This window comes from Betta splendens, chromosome 11 (assembly GCF_900634795.4).
Source record: "Betta splendens chromosome 11, fBetSpl5.4, whole genome shotgun sequence".
NCBI lineage: Eukaryota > Metazoa > Chordata > Actinopteri > Anabantiformes > Osphronemidae > Betta > Betta splendens.
The window spans coordinates 10425223-10452623 of NC_040891.2; the positions used below are offsets into that span (position 1 = coordinate 10425223).

At 45.8% G+C, this 27401-nt stretch overlaps 1 protein-coding gene and 1 long non-coding RNA gene across 13 annotated transcripts in view; both read right to left on the reverse strand.

Moving 5' to 3' along the window:
• The window catches only part of LOC129604827 (uncharacterized), a 36107-nt gene extending 14142 nt beyond the window's left edge, over positions 1-21965 (reverse strand). For both annotated transcript variants that reach the window (XR_008696101.1, XR_008696100.1), the window contains exon 1: positions 21658-21965. This is a non-coding gene — a long non-coding RNA (uncharacterized LOC129604827). The remainder of the gene's footprint in view (positions 1-21657) is intronic.
• Positions 21966-23102: 1137 nt separating this feature from the next.
• The window catches only part of LOC114865884 (CUB and sushi domain-containing protein 3-like), a 215636-nt gene continuing 211337 nt past the window's right edge, over positions 23103-27401 (reverse strand). For all 11 annotated transcript variants that reach the window (XM_029167379.3, XM_029167380.3, XM_029167378.3 and 8 more), the window contains one exon: positions 23103-27368. In XM_029167379.3, the coding sequence (XP_029023212.1) occupies positions 27209-27368 (160 nt within the window). In that variant the 3' untranslated portion in view covers positions 23103-27208. The remainder of the gene's footprint in view (positions 27369-27401) is intronic.

The window sequence follows — 27401 nt, forward strand, 5'->3', positions numbered from 1 at the left end:
TACCTGCCAGGGGCCACAAGGCACCTATCATTCACACATATTATAAGCACGGGACCTCTAGTGGGCATGTTATGACAAGACGTACAGAATGCGAGAAATCTGCAGAGCAATAACACTAAAATGTACTTTAAACACACTTTTAGTCAATAGTCACTTTAAACAAGGTTGTCCTCCAACCAGCCAACTTGACTTTTTTAAACTTCACTAGTATGATTTTATTTTAGCTAGCAAGGTTTCATTTTGCCGACTTCTGTCACCATATATCACTTTAAAAGGTGGTTTGCGCGACAAAAGAGAACTTAAAGTTCAGGAATTTTACTTATAATGACGGTAATGAGAAGATATGTAATTTTAATTGCAATTCAATTACCAGCAAACCTACTGACACTAATAAGAACTGTGGTAATTAACAATCAAACCTGGGTGCGGACACTCTGCCGCGTTGAAGGATTATAGGACCCTCGCCACATATTTTATCACTGCTCTGCGACATCCATTAACCCTGTCCTCGCTCATTATACATCTCACCAGGGGGCTGTGCTGCAGCTGCACACGGAACAACAAGTTTAGTCAGCAGAACAACTAATGTTACAAAGCCCAATCCAGCACAGTGCTCAAATACAGCACAACTTGAATCTGTAATTCATACACTTGCTTAAACCTTTAATTATGTGACAAATACTGAAACAACTGTGAAAATCTACAGTATAAACCCATTCCGGCTCAGGGTTGTAGTAGCTGTCCAATAACCCTTCACGGTTCTGACAGCAGAACTGCAGTCATCCCATAATGTTTAATATGCAAACAATACATATATTCTAATTAGCTACAACAAAGACTTCATATGAATCAGAAGTAGCTCTCACACTAGCACCTACAAAGAGCGTAAGAGACACTCAGTGACAATAATTTATTCTCTCTCATCTCATTAGTCTTTATATGATGTCTGTGTTTACAACAAACTTCAATTTCTTCAATCATGTGTAACATCTCATTCTTTCATTATGTTTTAACGGGCATTAATTAACGTCTGGCACACTCACATCTGATAATACATGGATAATAGTTTGTCCAGCACATACTGTACTGTATTGTGCACTTTAACAATATTTACTGGTAACATCAATTGTCACATTCTCCCTGAAAAGGCCTTTTAGAAACTGAGCAAAGTCAGGAGTGAATGGTTTGATATTTAAATAATCATTCATAACTTGCCAAGTTAAAGACACGCCATTTTCACAAGTGGTGTCTCTGTGTAGTTCAGAAAAAGCAACCTCAGTCATTGGAAGACGGCAGGCCAGGAGACAATTATTACTCACAATGAGGAGGTGTAAGGGCTTCGCACAGCAAAGCGGACCAACACTCCGCCCAAGAAGGGAGCTGGAACCGTGGCATTCCTAGAGTCAAGCCTCTCCTGAACCAGAGGAAGCAAAGAAAGAACTGCCTGCTGCTAACTCACTGCATTGAGCAGTTTAGATTCACGAGGCCTCAGAGGACAAAGAGATAAAAAACAAAGTCCAGTGTTTCCACAGGTGATGTTTTTGGAGTTGGATGAGGATGCAAAACATCTGAACCAACAGCACAGATGAGGTGGAGGCCGATATCAAAGTAACCTGGCCTTTAGTGATGCTTCAGTGAGTCAAAGCCTGATGCAGTCATTTATGCTGAAAGGAGGCCAATATCAAGCACATAAAGGAAATACTTCTCGGAAGTTAGAGAAAGTGGATTGATCTTAGGAAATATTCAAATACTTTGAGCTACAAGGTTTTTGGTTTTCAAGAGCTTTTCGCTTTAATCTACTGTACTTCTTTTTATTGTACTTAACTACTTTCACTTCTACGTCCAACACAATGGCTGCAGCATTGCAGCAGGTCTACATTTCGGCTTTCGTGATTGGATGTTTGCTCGTCACAGCCGCCCCTTGTAACCAGTCAGCCAAAAGCATTATTCCCAAATAATGTGACAGCGCTGACGTCGTAATTATTCCACAGACGTTTTCGTTGTAAACTATTTTTATCAAGTTGGGCACTGGGATCATCCTGCCAGTTGAGCCCTTCTTCACAGAAATGTGTCTCGACAATGACAAGTACATTTTAGCTCGTTCCCCTCTCGTCTTCAAATTAAATTTACATTGACTACTTTGATAAGTGCAGAGTGATTGTTTACATCCCTGTGGACTGGGAGAAAAATAAATACACCAAAACTATCACATCTGCAAACAACCAACAACAAATCTGACATATTTACCATAACAGCTGTTCTGAACTTTGGTCTAAATGAAACACATCCATAAAATAAGTGTTTGTTCTGCACCGTCCTTTGAAGTTGGATTTGTTTTTGCTCTTTAATGATTTCTTTCTTCTGATGATGATGGAAGCCGTGCTGACACCTTCTTTTGCTTCATCAAGTTCCGCTGCACAATTACATGAATTTACTTTCAATAAATTACCATCTTTGCATACATCAGTCAAATCATCCAGCTGAGGCATTCGCAAACAATATGCATTATTAATTTCATTGTCAGTGTTTATTTGGTTAACTTGTAACCGACTTGGACAGCCCTTTGCCTTGATGATGCATTTAAAAGCACCAGGGTCGGCTTTTTAAAAGGAAATCAGGGGATGACATGCTTCCACACACCACTTCGCTCCCCGCTGAGGCCACAGAGGGAAAAAGACTGAACTCCACTGAAAGACCAATCAAACTCAAAAGACGCATCGCGAGCTGACGAAGCCAAAACAACAGAATCAGGAAGATCATCCACATCACAGCGATTCGCAGTGAGTGGTTGTTAGCACTGATTGAGTATATTTCAATTTAACAACTTTCTCCTGTCTGCAGTGTTTAATGAATATTGTATTTATAAAAGTGAAAAAAACATGAGCAAACAAAGACGAACTGTTGGGAACGACGTCTCATTAGACGCGACGCGAGAGTTCAATAGTCTTGAGCAAGTCAGCCATCACGCCACATGATCAAATCAAAAGCTTCACTTCACTTACTACTAGTATGGAATCTGTGAATGTGCTATAGGAACCGGGACGGATTAACGCCGGCAACACAAAGTTACGAGACGGATGCTTTCCGAATAGACACGCCTGCTAATGGAAGGAAAAACACAGCCGGCGAAGACAAATCAGAGAGGAGAAGCACCTTCTGAAAGTGCCATGTTGCAGCCATCCATTTAGCCCTGAGGGCACCTGGAGGGTGCTGCAATGGCAGCTCTCATCTGCCATCAAACTATCATCCCAGATGACAGCTCTTAGGTACACTCCCAGCTAAATTCCAAACTCTTGCACCGGCTTACGCAGAACCAGAAGCAGAAAACAGACGGCGAAGAGAGGGGAGGGGTCCCCCAGCCTCCAAACATCTACGATGTGCTACATACAGTAGCATGCGCTTTATTTAATAGGTCTCCTGACCAATGACCACAGAGCAAATGTGTCCACATTTTTATATATTTGGACGCATTCTGACTTAAATGGATTGTTCTCCTCCTTCCACGAGTGGAGTTTTATGTGGGGCCATCAATGCGTGATCCTGGAGAGAATGACTGGCACCCAGAGGGACGCATGGAAGGAGCTGGGACTTTGTCTGCCAGGCCTAATGATGGCATCCACCTGCTGTTTTACGGTCACAGCTGGAGCAGTGCGGCTCCCATTTGGCCCCAAGAACGCAATCTCTCGCCATCCCCATTCCTCTTTGCCTTCTTTCTTGCCATTTTCTTCCGCCCTCCATCCGTCGCTCATCTGCTACGACTCTCGGTCTAACCGTGCTATCAAGTGAAACTATATATCTCTATCTCTCTCTATCTAGAGAGCGAGAGCGAGATGAGTAGAGGAGTAGAGAGCATCGAGATAGATATAGCGAGAGAGAGAGATCTCTATCGCTCTTAGATCTCTCTCTCATCGATACTCTATATCTCCTATATCTCTCTATCGCTTCTCTCTCTCTCTCTCTCTCTCTCTCTCTCTCTCTCTCTCTCTCTCTCTCTCTCTCTCTCTCTCTGCCTTCTTTCACTTTGGCTTCTCGTCTTTGTGGCTCATTGCACTGATGTTCTTTTTATGGTCAACAGCCACAAGCTCCTCATCTGTGCTAGGCTGGCCTCATGTGTTCCAAGAGGGGATGAGAAGATGTGGGGGTGAAGGCCCACAAGGTACCCGTACAGCCAGACATCAGGACAATATGTCACACAGCTGCCTGATGACCTCGACCACTCAGCCTTGCAGGGCTCTGACTGTGCATCTCCATCCTAAGGGGAGCTGCAACATGAAAGTCATACATCTTTTTCATACTGCGAAATACTCCTACTTTGTTATTGCATTATTCGAGGATATGGGTCTATGACACGGTTGGCAACCGATGCTGCTGCCTTGAGCATGTCTAGTCATTTTAGCCATCTTGCACGTGAAAACAACATTCGATATTATAGGTCTTGAAAATTTTTATATTCTAGTTTCAGTTCTGTTGTTGCATCACTGGGTATGATGGCGAGGCCGAGACCTCTGTGACTGGAAATGTAGTGTTTGAGGTTTTATTTAGGTCCACAAATAAAAATACAAATCATATTTACTATTAGAAATAGTTTCTAGACTGGTCAGAGACTGTATCAAATATATTCACTGCTATTCATATGACTAACAGACACCACAGAAGAACCAGAGTTACAATAGTGCTGTACTTTATATGTCTCCATCCCAGACAAAATCAACTGATCAACGTTTCGCCTGTTCTGTGACTGACTTCTGAGATGTGCATTTCAAAGTGTTGTTGGGCACTTTCACTCTGCTTCATAATATTCCCTAGGACGGAACCATCGAGGATAGAAGACGCGAGAGGTGCTTAAAATGTCGAACAGCGAGAAAGCCTTCAGTCAAGCAAGCAACAAGGAGCCTCACCTCACCCTGCTTCCTCTCTTCATCCTCTGCCACGATCATCACTTCCAGCTCAATCAGGAAAACCTCCGCTGACCAGATTTTGGGCAGGTTGATCTCCGAGGAGCCTCACAGCAGGTGTTTTCCAGACAACTTCTGACTGACTTGACTGAGGAAAACGGGGGTTTGGACTAAAAATAGGAGCAACAAATCATGTCGAAGAGACAAGCTGAAATTACTCAACAGCAGACGGGGGGAACAAATCATGATCGCAGCTCAGGCCCGTCAACAACCCAAGACGTCCTCCGAGAGAGGCACCGGCTTGACAACATGTCAATATCACTTTGAGCGCTTCTCGGCGAACGCAGCTCTTTGGGAAATCTCATTTACTTCAACAGCTTTACGTGGAGACGAGACGGAGAACATTTGACAAATGTTGGGAAAAAAAGAAGAAGTGAGCAGTTGATCTTTGAGACCGCAGGAAGACAATTTAAGGGAAAAAAAAAGAGAGAGAGAGAGAGGATGAGACAACACTTCTTTGTTGATCACTGTCAGCGAGTTTACTGGACCAGACGGCGTTGTCTAACTTTCGGCAGCTAACACGCGTCTGTCGGAGATCTTACATCCGCAGGAAAGAAATCTCTCCTTGAGTTTAGCCCCCAGTTCGGCTTGTCTCTTAAATCTGTCACTCACGCACCTCTCAGAAGCCGACAGGATGATTGAATGCGAGCCCACATTAACAGTGACAACTTCAGCTGCGGTTAAGCAGACCTGAGCAAACAGAGGGAGGCGCGCTCACAGCACCGACGAAGCCCAAACATACAAACAGGAGAAAGAGACAGGACGTGGGCTTATTTAGATTAATAACACATGCCTCTCATAATGGTGCCTTTAAATTTTTACACTCTGGGATTCGTAGGAAGTCCGATGGAGGGATGGGTAATGTGAACAAGGAGCTGTTTTTATTTTGAGGAACTGCACATTAGTGAATATGCATATTGGAGCATGTCTTGCAATTTCCATATTTAGCTCCGTGCCCTTAGGTGGTTCTCTCAGTCTCCAGGGGCGACAGTCACTCTTGAGTGTGATTTGTCCCAGGGGCTGTTACACATGCTGAATAAACATGAGGCTAATCCTCCTTCCGCTACACTTGTAAGAGGTCAAAGTTCGTATTTACAAGAACAGCAAATCCACTTACAATCAAAACCTGTTTGGAGAGAGGCACGTCGTACGTTCGCCACCACCTACGAGTCGTCGGAACATCTGCATTCTCCTCTGTACACAAGCAGCAAATTTGTCAGAATTTGCATAAATAATTTAAACATTTCCTACCAATTATTTCCTCCCTTTATTATCTGCCACCAACAGAGTTCGAAGCGCTGGTATTTTTTTTCCAAAGGCAACCGATAGTAGAACAGTGATGAACAAATGTTTGACCAGCTTCAAGTGGCTGCACAAACGACCACCAATGGCTTTAATGATTGAGGGCTCCTATTGAAATGCAAAGCAAAGGAAGCCACTATATCAGCACTGACTATACGTATCCACACACTACTGTCATACTGTGTTCAGGGCATTAACAATATGACATCAAGTTATCAGTATTTACCTACTGTACCTGCTGATGTACAGAGTGACGGCCTAAACAAACCGTTTTAAGGACATGACACGATTCCCTGTTGCTTTTGGGTCTAATTGTACAACGTTCGCTGCCAGTGGAGAGCAAGCCTCTTTTAATTGTCATTTTTATTGCAAAGCTATCTCCTTTCTCCTCTCACCAATTAGGGAATAAAAAGAGAATTTGTCTTTAGACGTTCTCGCTGCATGTGCTCCGTCTCTCTACTAAATCATTCAACAGCGCTGTGCTTCTCATTAGCCCGCTTAGCAAAACTTCCTCAAAAATCAAATAAATCAGCGCCCGGGAATAGAAATTAAAGTCCCGCCTGCAAGCTCTTGGGTAGTTATTTTCAAAAGGAAAAAAAGCCAGAAGTCCAGTACTTAATATTGAGAGCACCGCGGCCGTTTTGGTACGTTGCACTGGACCCTTAACGCCGGTGTTTGGAGAGCGTGTGTGTAACATCTGTACAGTAGCTCTGGTATTGACCGTTGCTCATTTACGTGCCCAGACGCCTGGGGGCCTTTGCTGCACGTCAGCCCTCGTATGTTCCATCCAACATCTTCTATGACGTCTCCACTAGATTTGATTAGAAAGTCATATTGCAATTACCGTGCACAATATTGACATGTGCAATATCATAAACTGATCTCTCTTTGCTTGGTTCAAGTAAAGTTTACACACTAATGAGATTTAAGCTGTACATGTCTCGACTAAAACATACAGTAACAACCAAATGAACACAGGGTTACGGTTGCTGTTACTGAGACGCTTTCATACCACAACACATCTAAAACTTCTCACAGCTTCCAAATTCGAGGCAGTAGAAAGAGCTAGTTTAATTTTTAAATTGAGTGATTTACAGTGTAAATCAAGCAAAAGCAAGGCATTAGAATGCAGCCATAAAGCACAGACATGTAGCGCACAGTATTAGACAGTTTAAATCATTTTTATTTCACCACAGAGACTAAATGTTTGGCAACTTCTTATGGCGAGCTTTGATGCGTGCTACTTCTAAATAATGAAGAGCTTTCCAGGCTACAGACTCCCAGTCTGACGGGAGTCAATAATTCTTGGAACAAAAACTTGCTAAAACATCAGTACCAATAATGGGAAGAGAGAAGAATGGCACCGCATCAGTGTATCAGCAGATTCATCAGCAATCAGCTTTTCAAAAGGGGAGCAACCGTCGTCTTGGGATTGTTGGGTTTCACTTCGTGATCTCGGCTCTATTTATTTATTTATCTCCGCCTCCATAACCAGCCTCCTCCCAGAACAAGCATCGTTTAAATGCAAGCCCACATCTGACGCCGTTTGGGCCGGGTTTGTTTATGGAGGGTGATGGCTAGCCGCTGAGATGCAGGACTCACTTGGGACTGGACCAGTCAAATCTCGTCAGGCCCTGGATGACTAGATGAAACAGGCGTTCAAGGCCCATCCGCACAGGTTTACGTTCAAAAGACAGCATGGCATGAGGCCTGGGAGACACAACCGCCCATGGGTCCGTTTATAAAAAAATAAATGAAAAAAAAACGAGAGGCTAAAAAGAGCAGCGAGGCATAGAAAAAGAAAAATATGATTTATTTAGCATGTTTACTGTTTACTTTTTCTTAGATAGCAGATTAATTTTTCAAACAAAAAATAGATATGAAATCCCAGATGTGCGGACTTTAGATTCCTGTGGAATTTGACTTCAGCACTGATCACCTGCTAAAGACGGCAGACTTTGATTTTTTTCACCTTGATGATAAAGTTGAACTTTTTCTGCTTTTCTGTATAGAGCGGATAGTTTAGAGATGAAGGCTGGGTTTCGAGGTGATAATTGAAGCTTCCCCTGATTACTACAGAGTGAATGAGTTGCAATCAGATTTGATTGAGCTGTGGCTGCTAAAGTATAATTACACAGTTATAATTTCCCTGATTTGACATGTATGCTTTAACCTGTATTGATGGCACATGTGCATGTTGTGGTCCGACACTGAAAACAGTGTACTGAACCTTTTCAACTCTAAAGATTAGTTTTGACTTTCAAAATAAGAGAACTTTAATTATAACGCACGTAACACTTTCCTAATGAGCTGCAGGAGGTAAAAAATTATAGATTAGGCAAGCGTTGATTGTGTCAGCCATAATGACCAATGACAAGTCTATTTCATTAGCAACTTTTATATCAGAAGGCTACAAGCAGCATGTGCAGCTCCTAAGACAACAGTTACTCCTGTGGCTGTCAAACATTCACTGCCTGTTTTCAGTGGGAGAGTTAATTTTGTCAGATGAATAAAAGGTTCAATCAACAACTGCACACTGTAAACTCGATGTAACCTGAGATTATGGCCAAGCCTTTTGATTTGCATGAAACCTAATAAAAGGAATCACATCTTGTGATCAAATCTGCATTTATAATTCATGCAACGCTGTGTGATTAACACCTACAGTATTCTACACATTGTGCCTCCTGATCGTCATTCTCATCACAGCTGTCTTTTATTAAAAATCACAGCTTCGCTAACGCCATAAAACCTGAACAATTTAAATTGCAGAACAGTAGTAAAGGTTCCTCAGGAGGACAAGAATAATGGTAAGTGTCCATCATTAAGTGACTTACTAAATATATAAATATATATATATTTTAAAAACTAGGTACTGATGCAAATGAGGGTTATGAAGAGTCTACTTGAGTCGACTTTGTGGCGTAGCAGTGATTCATCACTGGGGCTGAAGATGCTCTCTTCACTGTCCTTATCTTTGTCTAATGAAGCCCCCATATGCAAATGAGCCTGCCCTTTTTCCTTGATTCCTCCTCTTCTGTGTTTGTATGTGAATGCGGGAAAGTGGGCGTCGCAGTATGAAATGTTACAGCCCAAGCACCCACTAAATCCACTGGATAATGTATGCATAGGGGACACAGCATGCCGAACATTAGGAATCACTGCGGCCGCTTCCTTTATCTGCATGCATCTGTACACATCATAGCCCTGAAGCATCCACTGAGACTTATCAGTTTGCTTGTAACATTCTTTTCTAGTCCTGACTGAAAAAAAAAAGCTTTTGTCACCTACCTAGCAATTTACGCTCCATAGCCATTCATCAAAGCAAACTAAAATAAATCCAAGGCCTGCTTACCAGGCAGATATTGAAAGAGATGCACTGGAAGAGGTTATAGATCTCGAATTGCAGATAGAAAAGTAACACTTTACTGTAGGTGTGAATGCTGTTAAGCAAGTTCAGCGTACAATGACTAAATGATCACTCCTCCGACTAAACCTCAACTACTATTTCTTATTTGTAGCAAATGTGTATATAGTATAGACTGTAGTGTGCAGGACAGACATAATGATGGGTCACCTGGTCGGGGTTGGGTTAATAAAATAGCCACATTGTATCACGCAAGTCCATAGACGTTCCCTGACCTTAACTCAGAGCTGCCTCATGTCTGCAGAAAACACATGATGTTACAGACTCGAGGTTTTGGAAGACGAGCAATTGCTGCTTCTATACATATTATTGACGTGTTAGCTGCCGTCATTTGTTACAATTAAGTACAAGATGTACGATGTTTGTTAATGCAGTTTCTACACTTGATGCAAAGATTCTGAGGGACTTTATGTTGTGTGTCCACCAATCAGTACACGGACATTATCTAATGCACTGGTGCAGCTCTGCGAGGCACAAGCTGGTACCGGCCTCGGAGTGAATTCCGCTCAGATCTAGAAGTCTGCTGCATCATGAATACAGCGTTAATGACTTTTAAATGTTGGGGTCTGAGGACATTTGTGACCTTCATATGGAATTACCTCCTGGAAATAGAAAACAGAAACCTTTGACTACAGATTGATGATGATGCGAGAATAGAACAGGACAAAAGATGATGAAAAGTCCTTGAGAGTAAAGCACAGGAAGCATCCTGCACAGTCAGCTTAAGAGAGTAAGAGGAAAATTAAATAATGTGGAGAGAGGAGGTAGAAGTGCATTGGGCTGTGGTGCGTCCTCATAGCATTACACGATTTTAGCACAACAGATGTGCTTAAAAGCGTAAAATAAAGAGAGCTGAACAGTCAGATAACATATTGCCAGACAGCAGCCATTAGCCAAAGAGCTGCAAAAGCACATCAGGGGAAAACTCACAGAGATAGAGAGGCAACAAAGGAAGACAGGGGGAAGGAGAGAGTGAGGCTTGGAAGCAGAGATGTGAAAGGAGCAAGGGAGAGAGTGCAGAGTGGAGTGTGGAGACTGATTGCCGTTGATCTTCACAATAAGCGAGGCCGACAAGCGGCGAGCGTGCCTCTGCTCCGACACTAATTGCCCGTGAAAGGTGACCCGTGGTGAGGCGGAGGCGCTCAGCTCCGATCGTCCTCGCGGCGCGACGTCCGCCCTGATCGCACGCGACACCAGACAGCCGAGCCGTCACACCGGCCACCAGCCCCACCAGCTCACCAGCCGGAACCCATCCGGAGAGGGAGACAGATAGGGAAGGGGTGAGGGGGGGGGGGGGGGGCGAGGGGAGAGAAGAAGTGCGGGGAAGTGGAGAGAAGACGGGAGCATGCGAATAGAGCAGCACAGGGTCTGAGTAGGCTCCAAAAGACAGGGATGCGGCAATGGTGGAAAACAAGTAAATGGGACGGAATGAGGAACAGAATGAAGCAGACGTGGATGAAAACAAATCAGATCAAAACCTGATTAAAGCCCAGGACCTAAAAAAGGCTGGAGTATGTGTGACGTTTCTGGGTTTGGGACAATATTAAAACGCAAGAAGAAAAATCAGAAAAGCCTCCTTAGACTAAATTAAGTAACAATTAATCAACAACTAAAGTTTCTACTGTAGTGCTGCATATTGGTGTTTACTGTCTGTAATGAGAACCTTCAATAGAACGCCGGCTGGACGAGGCCACGCGGCTCCAGGGACGAGAGGCCGCGTCAGGGCGGCGACTGGGCTGGAGACGTCCCGACAGTCGGGAGGCGCAAAACAGCTGGTTACGAGGAGCTGGTGCCGTCGGTGGGGACGGCAGCAGAGCTGGGACGGTGAAGAGGCTGGAGTTTCGCCATAGATGACAGCTCTCCAATAAGTGGACAGTGTGTGAGGCTGCACAGCCTCCACCTACTGGACTTTAACGCCGCTCGTCAGTCTGGGACGTCGAATCGGAATCCATATTCAGGGATTTCTGCTTTTAATACATACGATTTTATAGTAAAGTAACAGAACTCATGCTCACAAGAAAACACACAGAGCCCAAGAAATACGCGCACTCTAATGACTTCCTGTAACATTCATCAACTAGTTTGAATCCTTCCGGAGAATTTTTATTATTGATTTTCCCAGCTTCTCCTTGGTTTTAAGATGTTGCGAGAGGGTGAAGACGAGAGACGAGCCCTGGATCTTTTTACACGCTGGAGCCAGACAGCTGGAGCCCAGTGTGGGGGAAGGAGTCTGGGCCGGCTACGCAGCGTTTTCCCAGCACAGATACGCAGACATTTGAACGTACCGGCCATTAATAACAACTCACTTGTCATCTGCGCAGTCACTGACCCCCAGACAGGTCAATACTGTACGTGTGGAGGGAGTGGGTGTGTGGACGCAGCTAACGCACATATGAAAATATCAGTACACAAAGGCAGCAAATAATCACATCATCAGCTTGCTTTATATTAGGTGAAGGAATTCAATGAAAAACGATGTGAAGCTTGATATAGTTTGATTTAATGGACACCACTGGAGAAAAAGTTTGCATCTGGCCTTTCTAAGAACAACAGCACCACAGCTTCACATGTACGGCCAGGATGTGAAGGATTTGTTTACGACGAGGTCGTTTGGTTAGCGATGATACGCGGAAAACATTCTCCTCCTTTAAATGAAGTTTTCTGTCGCACGCACGCACGCACGCGCACACACGCGCACACACACATACACACACACACACACACACACACACACGCGCGCACACACACACACACACACACACACACACACACACACACACACACACACACACACACACACACACACACACACACACACACACACACACACACACACACGAGCGGGTGAATATGCAGATGCGTGTTTACTTCCTCCTCTCTCAGATCCTAACCTGAGAGCTGCACTTCAGACTCAGACGATACTGGGGGTTCCAGAGTTCTGCAGCTCGGCTACACATCCACCAGCCATTCAAGGGACTTTCTAATTAGGAACCTAGTGCTCAGGCACTTTTGCTGCTTTTTAGGGCACTTAATAAAGTTCCCCAACTTCCCCTGGTCCTGTACACTTTGTAGTGCTGCAGCATCAGCTCTCAGTCGAGGAGCTTTGCTTTTGTTTCCTCCCCGGGGACCGTCCTGGAGATTTCCCTTTGCACATTTCCGCAAAACTACAGAGAGCGGCGAGTGATAACGCAGTTTAAGATGCTAACACCTCGCCATTAACATGTGGCCAGTCCTAGAGCCCTCTCATCAGCGCCCCGAGGGTTTCTTCCTCTGAAATGCTCTTTTAGCAGCTCCCTGACAGGCGAGCGCTTGGCTTTCTAGTTAATTAAAGGGAAAAACATGGCCTTAACTGGTGCATGGTCGCGCCCAGCCTGCATAATGGGACGTAATTAACTTCCCCTCATCGTTACTTCACTTCAAAGGGTCGGTTTTGAGTCAGTCATGCAGACACACACATGCAGACGCACACACGCGCATGAGATGTGTATTTTATTGCTGCTGGTGTGCACAGGCCTGGAGAAACACATCCCCACAGCTCTCATCTGGGAATTGTCGGGTAGAAGCTGGAAAAGTTTCGGATGAATTGTGAGTGAGTGTTGTTAACGTGAACGCTGTGTGTGGATCTATAGGTTTGAATGTGTTGCTGTGCTAATCTACTTCTTTATGACATCAGTCTTTGGAGGAGGACAGACTCCGATTCATCTCCCTACGGTGCACTTGGACCTTTTTGCCGACAAGGAGGGAAATGATTTCATCCAACAATGATGGACTGGAAGCCGAAAAACAAATATTACAGTATACTTAGTTTTGTATTCCTTTTAATTTTAAATTAAAACATGTGGTTAATTAAAACATTAATGCATAGAGAATGAACCTTTACATTTTAAACTGTGTATAATTCAAGCTTTAAATCTTTTAAATTTATCTTATCTCTATCTTTCAATTATTAGTTATACTTTTCACCTCAAATTTGTCAAAATTGTTTCTTATTGTCTTTTAAGAGGTAATAAATTTAATTTATAAAACAATAAATTTTGGGGGCCTCAAATTCTTTCCTATTAGTTCACTTTGTCCTTTATGCACTGTTTTACACCCAGTATGAACACACACACACACACACACACACACACACACACACACACACACACACACACACACACACACACAGGGTAAACAATCAGAACGCTGACATCTGCCACATGCATTTGGCTGCACTCGACACTGAGGTGAGCCCCACATTTCATAGCGACTCCCACCCTCCTCCCCTCCTCGACCAAACCAAGGCACCGTGAATTTCCCAGCTGTGAGTGAACAAGCGGGCGACAAGGCTCGACCAAATCGGACTGATGGCTGGGCTCTGTTTGCCTTTTGCTGTTATTTATTCATGTGTTTATTCTTCCTGTCGTTATCCCCTCTGATCCGGCCTTTCCTGCCCCTCCCCCACACGCACACGAGGAAGCAGTGTCTTATTACATCAGGTGTGATATGCACCCACCCCTTTGGCTGCGTGTCTGTGATAAAGTAAAATGGCCAGTTTAAACGTGTATTGAAGTCTGCGGCCACGCTGAGCGTCATTCTGGAGACAGTGTCGTAATCTCCTGAACATTTACGTCCCCTCAGACTATTTTAATCTGCCTTCATCATCTCTGACACGCATATTACAGAGGGAAATGAGCTCTGGAGCTGCTGGTGCCATGAACAGCACACGTGTGACAACACACGCTAGTCGTCATTGGTCAATAGCGGCGGACACCCTCCTTCCACGCGCGTTGTCTCGGATTAAGTCAGCGAAGCGCACACACGCCGCCGTCCTCGGCCCAGCGCCGCCGTTACCCGGCATCTACATGTGTGCTAATTAGACTGGAAGAAATGATTGGCTGCTCACAACATCGCGGTAAAGAGGGCCCACGCGCACGCAGAGCACCGGGTTCGCGGTGAACGGCGGCGCATCAGCGCGGCCCATCACACCGCGTCAGGGGACGCACTGCGGCCGGGTCCGGGTTCTGCCACATATGATTTAGTGGGTGTCAGAACGAGCTCACACCCCTCCCTGCCGAGCGCATACATCTATCTGCCTCAGAGAGAGTGTGTATGTGTGTATGTGTGTGTGTGACTGAAGCACCTCCATGCTGGGAAGCTGCAACAACAACATATGCTATTATGCTACTTCAAAGTTATCTTTATCAATGCGCACTAGTGAGCAAAACACGTACAACACGAGCGTTTCGTGGCACTGACCCCCCGCGGAGCTCCTCAGCCTCTACCTCTGCGTCCTGTGTGATCTGCCCCCAGCTTTGATGCCTCCACCAGCAGCACAGTGGCTCCTTACGGGGGTCCGGCGTGAGGCCGAGCATATGGAGAGTGGGAGACGAGGACGTCCACACATGCACACGGCCCGTTTCTAATGCGCATCAGCCGAGCGTAGAGAAGCACAACCTGCTTTGGTTACTAGTTTCTGACTCATTTAAAATATCAGCTGGTGAAGGGAGAAGCTGAACCGCTGTGAAGGAGGGTTTTTATTTCTTCCTAATGGACCTTGGCTGCACAGACAAGGTCAGTTCGCATGGCTCCGTGTAGAACCTCTGTTCTTTATTAGGGGGTTCACGTTAGAAAGCCGTCTGCCTCCGCTCCACATCACACAAGGTCAGCTCCTCGGTGGCCGGGATGCGAAGCACAGGGACACGCAGCAGCTCCGCACTTCACACGCACACAGCTCGGTGTCAAACCTTCATTTTCATACTCATTTTTTTGCCCCATATGAGAAATTTTCTATTTTTTTCCCCCCACACAAGATGATAAATATTCCAATTATTTGTGTTCTCCGCTTTATGAACGGATGAAGTCCCCACTTCTGTTCAGTTGCTTCATTATTTATGCAACATGGCTACATTCACGGTAATTGTGATATTTAAGTACATTTCACGCATTGCAAATTCCAAACCATCTGCTTGCATGTTGCAATAAGTTTTTTGACTCCCTGTAATTAAAAGCCTCTGTTGGCCATCGTCTACATCTAAGTGGAATCACTGGTACAAGATGTTACCAAGTCCTGTTTGAAGGCAGGGCCTGAGAAAAGCCTCAGCAGTGGGCAACGATTCACAAATGCTAATGTGAAGCTAGTGAGGCTAGCTAGCTTTGTGAAGGTTCTCTCCTGAATGGACACAACCTGAAAACTGTGTCCACAGCCGAACAAAAGCAACACGAGGCCACGGCGCCGCCATGTAAAAACTACGTTATATAATATTGATTCAAACCAATCGAAGCTCAGAGGAAGAGCACAAGAGTGAGACAATGTGTAAAAGAGCAGAACAACACCTTTCAAAAGGCACAAAAACAGTTTTCAATTTAGCCCCCACCCCCTGAAAAAAAGGTATCTATCATTCCTCAGGGAGAAAAAAGGAAATCATCCAATTTAGCAAAAGAGTGACGAGCGAGAGTAAAATTTGAAGCCCCAATTACGAGTAATTACCACTTTTTGCTCTCAACATGGTGAAATGATTTGATGCCTTTCAGAGGGTCGTCTGGTTTAGCTCAACACAGACGTCTCCCTCCGCCTTGTGTTAGTCTTTGGCGGTGGTTAATATGATCATTTCGTGGAGATAAAAGACGCGGCAGTTAAAAATGATGGCGCTGGAGCCGGATCCGCCGGCTATAAATCACGCGCGGTGGTAGCGAGACGGGGCGAAGGTACGTGCGGCGGCGGCGGGCCCTTCGCTGCGACGGAGACTGGGGGTGATAAAATAAATACATGTGGGAGGCGCTGGCGAGGTGAGGCGCCGTGTGCGAGGTGTCTGGGCCCCGGTGTTTTAGCAGTGTTGCGCCTGTATCTCGTAGCGGGCCGGGCTGCATCCATCAAAACGCCTTCCATCCCCTGAACCCGCTCAGATGCGCAGCTAAAAAAGACCTGCGTTTGCCTCATCACTGCTCCTAATGAGTGGAATCACCCCCTATTATGGCAGATACACTATTAGATGACTGAATCAGCCCATTCCCTCTTACATTCACCACTTTCCTAAAGGATCTGCCTCAGCGTTAAACACAAAGTAAACCCATCCCATCTAGTTAGTGCTGCACGGGGGAAGATTCCTCAGCTCCCTCCATCTGCGGCGCTGACTGATGGTTCACTGGGCAACCGGCAGAACAAACGTGCAGACAAAAGGCCGCTCTTTTACCTCTGGAGAAGCAAAGTGGGGGAAAAGTAAAGTTGCTCCGAGGGTGACGTGACCCCTCTTACACCTCGCATCACAACAAAAGCCCCTGGAGACAAGCGGCGAACGGCTGTCTGTCTCCTCTCAGGCTACGGCAACACACAGGCTGGTGTAAGAGATACGGGCCAGGCGCACAAACACCTCCGGCGCCGCATCTCCACATCGACACGCGGCAAATACAGTTCCAAGTCGCTTGATGGCTCACACACTCGCACATGACAATGCATTGATTTTTATTTTTCCTCCCCCTCTCTCGCCGAGCTCTGCTGAGTGCATAGACAGAGCGCTGGGGAGAAATCCATTAAGCCGACACTTCTCGTTTCCATTGACTGACAGGCTTTGACGGGCCCGGGCTTTTGGCCCACCCGCTTGACTGGCAGCTCGACAGTTAAACAAGCCCTCCAGTTGCTATAATAGTTTAAAACACTTTCAATTACCCGAGTCAAACAAATCCTGCAGACGAGCGCTCAGGTGCTTCTCTACAAGCAATCCCACACCCCACAGGGTCCCTCCAACCCTATGGTTTGGGTTTATCTGGAGAACCCCCCCCCCACCGCTGGGATGAAGAGGAAGTCGAAGACCTTTTCTGGACAAAAAGCTTGAAGTTGGCGAGGGAAATTGGAGGGTGCAGGCTGCAGAAGCTTGACGCTGAAGGGCTTCTCCCCTCCCGCATCGTCCTCCCACCTCCGGAGCGCCTACGGTACGGCAGATTTACAGCCCAACTCATTAAACATTAAGTAAATCAGTTTTGACCAACCTCTCGACTTCCACTGTGGAGAGCTCACAATAAGCAGGGGTGGGCAATTTCCACAAATCAATGAAATCTCACAGTAATAAGGCAGAGTCATAAATCACCTGTTAACAAGCACTTCACAGCAGATTCAGCAGCTTTAAACACTCATTGCACACTGCAAGACTTTAATTGCCAGTAAAAATATGGAAAAGGCAAAAGAGCTGTTACATAAAGAGAACAGCTAAACATTTGGGGGATGCTGAAAATGTTCAATTCTGTCCACATGTTCTCTTTTAAAGCCTATGACAAAGCTATGAGAAACAGGAATAATTTAACTCTTTAATTCTGAGCACCAACAAAAACTTCTCTCGCCGTCCAGCGTTTACGGCCCTGGAGCCTTGGCTGCGCACCTTTTACGGAGGTTTGTTTGTTTGTTCATAATTATCTGGCATCAGCAGCAGCACCTAAGGGTCGCGCCGCAGTAATAATCTCCGCTTTGCCCCAGAAAAGCGACAGGAAGTCAGAAAGCAGCAAGTGGCGCTAGACCCCTTCAACATGAATTCATTTATTGATATCACTGGTGTAACGTACGACTTGGAAGCACAAACCAAAGACCCCCGACACGAAACCAATCCCAGCCCTGCTCATCTCCGCTCAGCTCCGCAGACTCTGAACCCGTCTTCCACGTTGCGAGGAGCTTGGCGAGGTCTGCAGAGAACGACGGTGGGAGCGGCGGAGCGTCCTGCACCTCCCACAGCCGGCAGCCATTAATCCAAGTCGCCTCCAACGCGATCTTCTGCAACTCAGGACTATAGTGAGTGGATTAGAGCACCTAGAGATGTAAGATGCACAAACAGATTTGTGTTCTTTTCTTTATGTAATGGTGCCGGCATCTCCTGCTCTGGCTTAAGGAGCGAAGGGACGCATCCAGGCGCGTTTCTATTACGCTACGTTCAGGTGCTTTGACGAGACCAGTCCGATGATTTCAATTGTGAGACGAGGCCGAGACGACGGCTGCAGGAATTGACAAACTCCTTCTCCGTCCTCTCTTCCAACCCAGGTCAATACGAGCAGGCGCCACGGCGGCAGCAGCCGCGGACCGGCCGTGTAAAGTGACTCTACAGTCCTCTGCCCCCCCTCCCTCATCGCCCCCCTCCCCCACTCAGACACTATTCACCCTTAACAACAACCATTGATTTTCTTTTCCTGATGAGGCTCAAGCCAGCATTTAATCTAACATTGTAACCCCTCCCTGTAGGACACGGCTGAGTGTGTCATGCTAATCGATTGCTCACAGCAACCAGTGTTGGCTGAGAACTTAACTTTACCTCCGCTGATGAGACGTAGCTGCGACCACAGATGTATTTAAAGTCTAAGACAATACAAGGTTTGATTCTAATCATCTTAAGGACAAGAAGAAAATCTAGATCATACTGTGGCAGACATGCCTAAATCAGACAATTACTTATTCACAGCGGTAAATACACAGAGTCTATCTGTTTACAGAAATATTACCATTAAAACCCATAATTCTTCTCTTTCTTGTAAATGCTGCCATATGCAAATCGTTGCATGTAATTATCATGTTCAAATCTTTAGGGCACACTGTCAATCAATCATATACATTTTACATTAACTTGTTAATTAATGAGTAGCCACTAAATTATTTCCATCCGTAGGAAATGCATGGTGTGGGTCCTGGTTCGAGCAGACGCAGCATCTCCACGGCCACATAAATAAGTAACCGACGTATAGGCAGCATCTCCATTGTACATCAAACACAGCCAAGATCACATGTGACAAGGCCGGCAATTAACAACTTCCCTCACGCTGCACTCAAACCGTAAAAAAGATGATCAAGGCTGGTTGATATCCACAGAATATGCATAATTTATATGGCTGGTACAAAATACCGTTCTGTTGCAGTTCTGTTCATTCGCTCGACTCGTTCATTGAAATAAAGGGTCCCAGAGGGGTGCGCGTGTAATCAAGCCTAATCCCGGATTGATTCGAGAGCGGTCATGGACAGAAAGCTGGAGAAATCTGGGAAAGCGCTCTGTCACACGAGGAAGACTGCGGGAAGCTGGGTGCCTGGATGGAACCGTTTAAAGGCTCCAGTTTCACGAGGGGATCGAATGACTTCGCAAAAGAATCAGACAGTCCACAAACGAATTATAAGTAATGATTGTTTAAGCTCCACGGCAACAAAACCGCGTGTTTGGTTGCTTTTGCTAAATCTTCTGCTTCTGTTACTTTATGCTGTGGGTTTTTATTAGCAAAAGCTAAAATTCCTGGAATAATACGTAACTATTTTCAGTGATTATGGAGGGGAGATGAGAAACAATGGGTTTATGTCTGACTGTACGTTCTGCATATCAGAGCTGCAGACTTATCAAAGGGAAGAGATTAACTCCAGAGGATGCTGTAAAGGGATGGGATTCTAGCAATATTAATATTTCCTGCTTTTGGTGGATTCATTTTCTTTTCCTCAAACTATATCCTCAACTGAAAATCACCCGGCTCATGCAAATCTGCAGTGTTAGCTTGATCCCAAACCACCTTCTTGCTCCATTAGTGTAGCGGTGGGGAGAAATTATGGTCTCCGTCTTTGTTGCAATTACCCTCTCGACACGCTCTCCTCCACTCTCGCACGGGCTCCGTACACAGAAGGACTTCTCCAGGAGCTCCGCTGCATAATTATCCTCTGCCACGGACCCTGCAGCCTCAGCGTGTCCCAGTTTGACTAACACACAGCGGGGCTGGATGTTCGTCTTTGTCCCTTCTGCGCCGCGACCAGAGAGGGGGCAGCGCCGACGCAAGGTGACACTGAATTAAAAGACGAAAATAAACAGCTCCACCGCACGACGGAGCCTGGACCAGTCGCGGCCACAAAACCAGTCATTATATGAACTCGGCAGATTCTGCAGGGCCGTCACAGGACTTCATGCTTTCCTCTCTGCTGATTGGCCTCAAATAACAAATAAATGGTGCTTTGAATCAACAAAAAAAAATCACATCATATCACAAAGTGATGCCAACGCATGTGGGGAATTTTAACATTTTAACTGATACAACTTACAAAAAATATTTTTTACCAATTGGGATCTTTGCTACTGAACATAAACATTTTAAGAACGACATTAAACTGGTTCTGAACTTGGATCCTTCTTCCTTAAAGCCACACAGTGTCAACACAGGGAGAGCAAACACCCGGTGCCGTTTAAAACACAATTGCGGGGTCTGAACGCGTGATCCACTGATCTGGGTCAAGCCGGAGCCCAAACAGTTGTATTAAACTGTGGCAGCTCATTAGCACAAACCACCGTGGGCTCTATAATACGCTTAAATACATGTTAAACACATATACGCGTGCACGGCGTCATGGAAACGCCTCTGTGGCAACATCACACCTGTCTAGTGCTCAGTGCCCAGCGCTGAGCGTTCCACAGGTCAGACGGCTCCATCTACTGATCACACAGGAGCAAACGTGCAGCCAGAAAACGCTGCAAACAGCACCGGCCTCTGTTGACAGCCGCGTTTTTCCCCTCAGCTATCTTCAAAAACATTTTGGAACCGATCCACAGACATTGCAGACCCGCACGTCCTGCGGGAGCTGCCTTGAACATAAAAACACAATCTGCTGCAGGCACGTTGAGGTTGTGGAGGTCAGCTGGCGCCATCTAGTGGTTGCCTTATGCAAGCACCCAGAGCTGAGGTCGACGGCTGGAGACCACGTGACCAATCACAGACGAACGTATGTTCACGTATGTTCACCTACTTATATGACTGTGACTTTACGGGCCTTTGTAAAGAAAACAAAACATTTTTTTCCTAAATAATGCTACTCATCGACCCAGTTTTAATATTATAAACAACATAAAACTGTGTCTAACGTCATTCTAAGCTGTTGGAGAAGACGTTTTGGCCAGTACGACCACCTAATGGCGGTTTATGGGACGCGTGACCTGCTGTGGGAAACTAACGACACACCTGAGCTCAAACCAGCACCAGAGCAGAAAAAGCTGAACTTACCGCAGAGACGCTGGAGGTGAACGTCCGCGTGCTGCACTCCTTCAGGCCCCTGCGCGCCATTAACATGGCGGCTGAACCGTGTCATTTTTACTAGCATATGAGTATCTGACGTCACGCACACTTCAATAACCGACTAAAAGTAAAGAGGGGTTTGCTTTACAAAACCGAACCACACGAGCTGCACTTGAAGTTCTGGGCGTCTGGCGGGACTTTCAGCAGGTGGAGTTTGACGCCATCTACAGGTCCGCAAACGGAACTACACTCACAGACTCCAGGCTAATCACGACAGGCTGTGGGGTGACGTCAGTCTTATTTGATTGGTTAATCTATCTTCTGCCAGCTCCCGAGTTCCCGCTTCCTACCTGCGTGCAATACCCGGTTTGACCACGCCTTCCAAGTGTTAATTTGAGGGGGCGCTGTTTCGCATTTTCAAGGGTGGAAGGTGACCAAAACACTATTCAAAATGATTATTAGTAACGTTGGGTATTTGAGCATTTTCTGTTTCCTCGTGCTCTCATTTCACTACATATTAGCAGTAATCACCATACACTTACTTCACTACTTTTTTTAGATTACTTGCCTATTAGAGTATAGTCATGTCAATACAAAATACATACTTTATTATGATGACATGGTTGAAATGCATCTGCTTTCATGAGCTGCAACATTTATAGTAGTTAAGCAATAAACTATAAATAAAATGTATTAATGCAATATTTTTGCAATACAATATTGCAATGCAATATTTTTTTTCCTAAGTTTATGAGTATGTGTACACTGTGGTAATGATGTAATTGACCTACTGTACAGTAAGTACCTTCATTATTCTAGGGGAACAGGTGTAAGTGGGTCATGGATGTATAAAGCAAGTATTTCTTCTATTTGAATGCCCATTTATACCAGCTGTTTGGTCAACACCTGTAGCGTTGGCATCCAGCAGTAAATGCATCTAACACAAGCTCACTTTTCTCATTTTCCACCATAATGACTTTACCTGCTTGAACAAAAACACCAGGGCTCGTCTGCTCCGCTCGACTCTGCGTCCACCGTCGACCCAAACTGTGCTTTCCACGAATAAAGTGGATGCGAGTGCGCCTCATTCATCCACTGATAGCTCTGCACATGGAACAAAGAATGAGGTGCATTTCCTAGTTACCTCCCAGCAAACTCCACTTATTTGCTTTTCCTATTACCTGCTTCTGGTGCGAAAGTAGGAGCAGCAGCCGCAGGTGCAGCGGGTACATTTGCAGTGATAAGGACTTTGTAGACGAATGGAGGAAGGTGAGATAGCTACACCTACAGTACATAATAATATGTCAGGAAACGGCAATAGTTCCTGTGCAAGGCGCAACGTTAAAATGTCACATTATATTATAATACAGTGTTGTTTAGGTGTCATTACCATCCTGTTGCGTGGAGACAAAGTCAAGGAAGACACGTTTTTTTTTTACAAAAGCAATTAGCCTTTTTTAATCTTACATTGCATTGAAAATTTACATAATAGATTCATACATTTTACAAACAGGTTCATCATAAAAATATATTTCTGTACAAAACACTTTTTTATTCTATATTTCATCTTTTTTTTCAAATGGTGAATATTTCCAATGTCCCCAGGCAGGAACGGCTTGAAGTCTTTCAAATCACATGGGTCTTATTGCGGTCAGTCAGTAGGAAAAGCTTGTGGCAAAATAGACTGAAGCTTAGAAAAAAATGATTTCTGCTGACGGGGAGGACTGGGATACAGTAGGTGCGTGGTCCATGTACGTCTGCGTGTGTGGTCTGTGTGATGACAGGGAGAGTCCCATGGTTTTTGGTAGGCACTGTGTCAGATCCATACCCAAAAAAAAAACAAAGGTAAACGCACACACGACGGCACAACAACAACAACGGCAACAGCAGTGACAATCGAAGTGGCGAAAAAGAACGAGCAGAGCTGTGCAGTGCGGCCGCGGAGCTGATAAACAAGGAAGCCGGAGCTACCGGTGCTTTGAACTCGCTAATGACTCTGAAAGTTTCCCGTCAGCTGGTCGCAGTTGGTGCCTGTGGTCACATCAGCGGGGGCTCTGGGCGCAGCGCTGTGGATGCTCCTCCACCCTGGAACCCAGACTCATTAAAACCACCCGTATTCATCATGTGTGGGACCAAATTTTGCTCTCTCACTCTGTACGGCAACCAAACGAGGCCTTTTTAATGGGCACCACAGCTGCAGACACAGTGACTCATGCACATGGATATATGTATTTGTGTTATGTAAGGACCAATTAATATAGATAGTGTATGTGCTGCATTCAGGCCCAGTGCTCACAATAGGCAAGGATGAGCTGGACGCGATGCTTGGCTTCACACGAAAAGCTCAGCAGCTCTCGCAACAGTGGTCGACAAAAGCCCATGAAACCATCAGAAAGGCCGACAACATGTACAACAGCAGCCTCCAGTAGCTCCCGGCTCAATACAGCGTATAAACACGAATCCTTTTATATCCAATCAGGAGCCGGATCAGGTTTAGTAGTAATATTATCTCCCAAACGAGCAGTCACTCGGCTGTGAAGTCCGTGGAGTTTCTCCCAAATTGTCAGTTCGTCTTAAAGCTTTTTGTTTCCGAAATAAATGTAGTCCATGGCCTTTTAGCTCTTTCAAATTTCGCATACGGACACAGTAAACTGTGGGAAGCTCGCTCTAACCGCCCTGCTTCTCCTAAACGCACTAGCACGCATCGATTTGTAAGTGCCATAACAACATTTTTAAAGTTGAAGAGTTAAAGGCTTGTACAAAGCGAGTGGGCGCCAATTTAGAAGCGATACACATTCGATGCGAGGGCAAATTACATCTTGAAAGAAAACCCCTAAAAGTGGAATCATGTAGCCTGATGATTCAGACATCCTCGTATCGATCTGAGAGCCTGAACACGTCTTCAACACCGGCCACGACTCAGTGATGCTCAACCTGGGGAGGAAACTGTGATGAGGAATATGTCAAATTTACAGATCTGATGAAGTAACACTGAAAACGCCACAAAAGCCATTCACTCGGCTCCTCATAAACACACACTGACATGCTGATACACAACACACATCCACTTGCACACTTCATTATGCGGCAACTGTATGTTGTGTGGTTTACCAGCAATTATCATCAGCATCACTGTTACTGGAGTTATGTAGCATCTTTTAGCCTTCGCCTTGTGAAGGTCTATGGACACATTACCATCAGCCATTATCAGAGCTACAGAGGAGCCTGGACATGAGTGATCAGACAGTATGGTGCCATTATGGGGATTGGGATTCTATGTTGCCATGGTAACACAGACTTTGTTGACATCGCTGAACCACAGATATAAAAAAAAAACATTTATTTGATGTGCAAATTTGTGTGGCCTCACATTAGTTTACTTGCAGGTTAGAAAACAAGTGGCAGCTGATCATTAAACCGCACAGACTCCGTCTGCAAATGGCTGGAAAACAACCCCCCGAATGGCAAGTCTCGCAGCCATGACGACACGAACGACAACAGCGGCGCCACCGGCTCGCGGCGGCCTCAGCGGGAAAGACAGCGACGGACTGAGGGACTTCATCACACACGGGAAAAGAAGAGGAACCCATTTCTTGTCTCGAAGGAACCAAAGTAGCGCGAGGGCGACCTCCGCGAGGAGCCCGTCATTGGAATATGTTTTATTTTTGATAATTCGTTCTATTCGTCTAAAAACTCTCTGCTATAATCTCTCCCCTTCGGCCCCTCCCCCGTGGTAAATATATAGCACAAAAATATAGGTGGTGAATGCTCCCGAATATATATGCAATAGATTTACAGATCAGAAGATTCTGCAGCAATAACAAAGAAAGAAGATAAGCACTCGCAGAGTGCAGAATTACAGTGAAACTGTGTCCACAGTTGTAGGGCTCCAACCCTGTTTGTCGTCCCATTAGTGGGACTGTCAGCCTGTCTGTGTCTGTCCTGCTGTAAACGCATTCATCTGTGTGGAGACACCGGATCCCGCCTGTGTTGGTGAACCCGTCTGTCTGGCTGTGTGTTCAAAGTGTTGGTCTTAATACCTCCTGTCTGTCCTGCTGGATCTCCTCCGAGTGTGTACCTGTCATCTTCTCTGTCATTCATCCCGTCAGCCTCTCTCTGACCCCCGCGTCCCTGCGTTAGTCCGTGTTTCAGTAGGTAGACAGGTAGTGTTCCTGTAAAATGTGCTTTAGTACCAGAGCTTTCTCCGTTTCCCAAAGTCTTTTTCTTTGTTAGTCCATCAGAGTCCTCTGTCTCCACCAGGATCCGCTGGGACCGTGGTTCCGTCAAGGCCCGGGTCCAGAAGCCCGCCGTGGTTCGTCACGCAGGCGGAGGCCGAGCGCCTCCCAGCAGTCGATGTCAGGTCACCCAGGCTCCCCAGCTCCACTTCCAGTTCAGCTCGGGGTTGTCTCTGCGTCCGTGGGCGCCTCCTTCATCCGCTGGATGGGACGGAGCAGTTGATCCGTCAGATGAGTCCGTCTCGTCTCATCCGTTCACGCAGCGCTAGCTCACTTTTAGACTCCTTTTAGTTTAGCTTCGCTCTAATCCCAGTTCAGTTAGGATTAAAGCCCCGTCTCCAGGGCCGCTCTTATCCGTTGCTTAGGACTTAGTCTCCTTTCAAAGCAACTTTTGCTACTGTCTGCTAGCATTCCCCGTCCTGGAGTCTGTTTTAATAGAAAAAGACAAGAGTCTGGTGTCGTCGTCATGGAGATGGGAAGCCGTCCCTTTTGTCCGTGGTCATTTTAGAAATGGCCTCCTGGTTACAGCTCATGAGTGAGGTTCACTGATGAACTGCTGGTGACAGCGTTGCCCACAGACAGAAACAGGCTCCTTGCTTCACAGTGTCTTGTGTGACACACTCCTTATGTCACGTCTCCCCGTCTGTAGCCGCTCGGCCTCCTCATTCCTCCAGCTTAAGTAATTCTTTAGCACAGCCGGGGAGAAAACCTTAAAAATTAAATTAAGCCATTTCTAGTGCAGTTTATCTTTGTGATGTAGAACCGTGGTCAGAGCACTGATAATGTGCTCGCTTTATCCCCAGGCAAGGACTAATGTTCAAAGAGCTGGCAGAGCATCCTTTACTCCGCAGCTTCGCGTGAAATACAAAGTTTGGCTTTGGGTTCGCACGTCACAATGTTTGACTGGGAGATCATTACTACTGGTATTAGTGAGGGGACTTACGTAAGCGGTCGAAGCACAACAGCCGTGGCTGGTTTAGAATCAGATTAGGAACAATCCATGACCAGCTGAGGTTTTGGGTTAGAGGAGGACAGTAGCTGAGGGGATGCAGTCGTTCGCTGGGCTGGATTCACTCCTCTCTCGCATCGTCTGTCGTCGCAAACACTTTACGTTTTCATAGTGGAGATAAAATGTTGGATGAGGGACGTTCAGGTTTGGCTTCAGGAGGACTCTGCTTGGGGAAAAGAGGAGACCGCGCTGCTGACCGTGGTGGGTTCTGCATCAAAGCCTTCCTTCACAGCCTTGTACCGCTTGTGGTCCCGTTATATTTGACTCGTTAAGTCCAAACGAGGATAATCAATCCTCAGACCATGGTGCAAACAGTGTTGAGATTGGGATCGAATCGAACGGCCTTCCCCTCCACAGCCTTGGCGTTGGTGTTGTACATGGGGTTCTCGAAGGCCGCCTGACCGTTGTTGTTTTCGTGCACGGAGCAGCCTGTGTACTGCGTTTTTGGTGTGGTTCTGTGAAAAACCAACAGCAGAGTGAATGTAAAC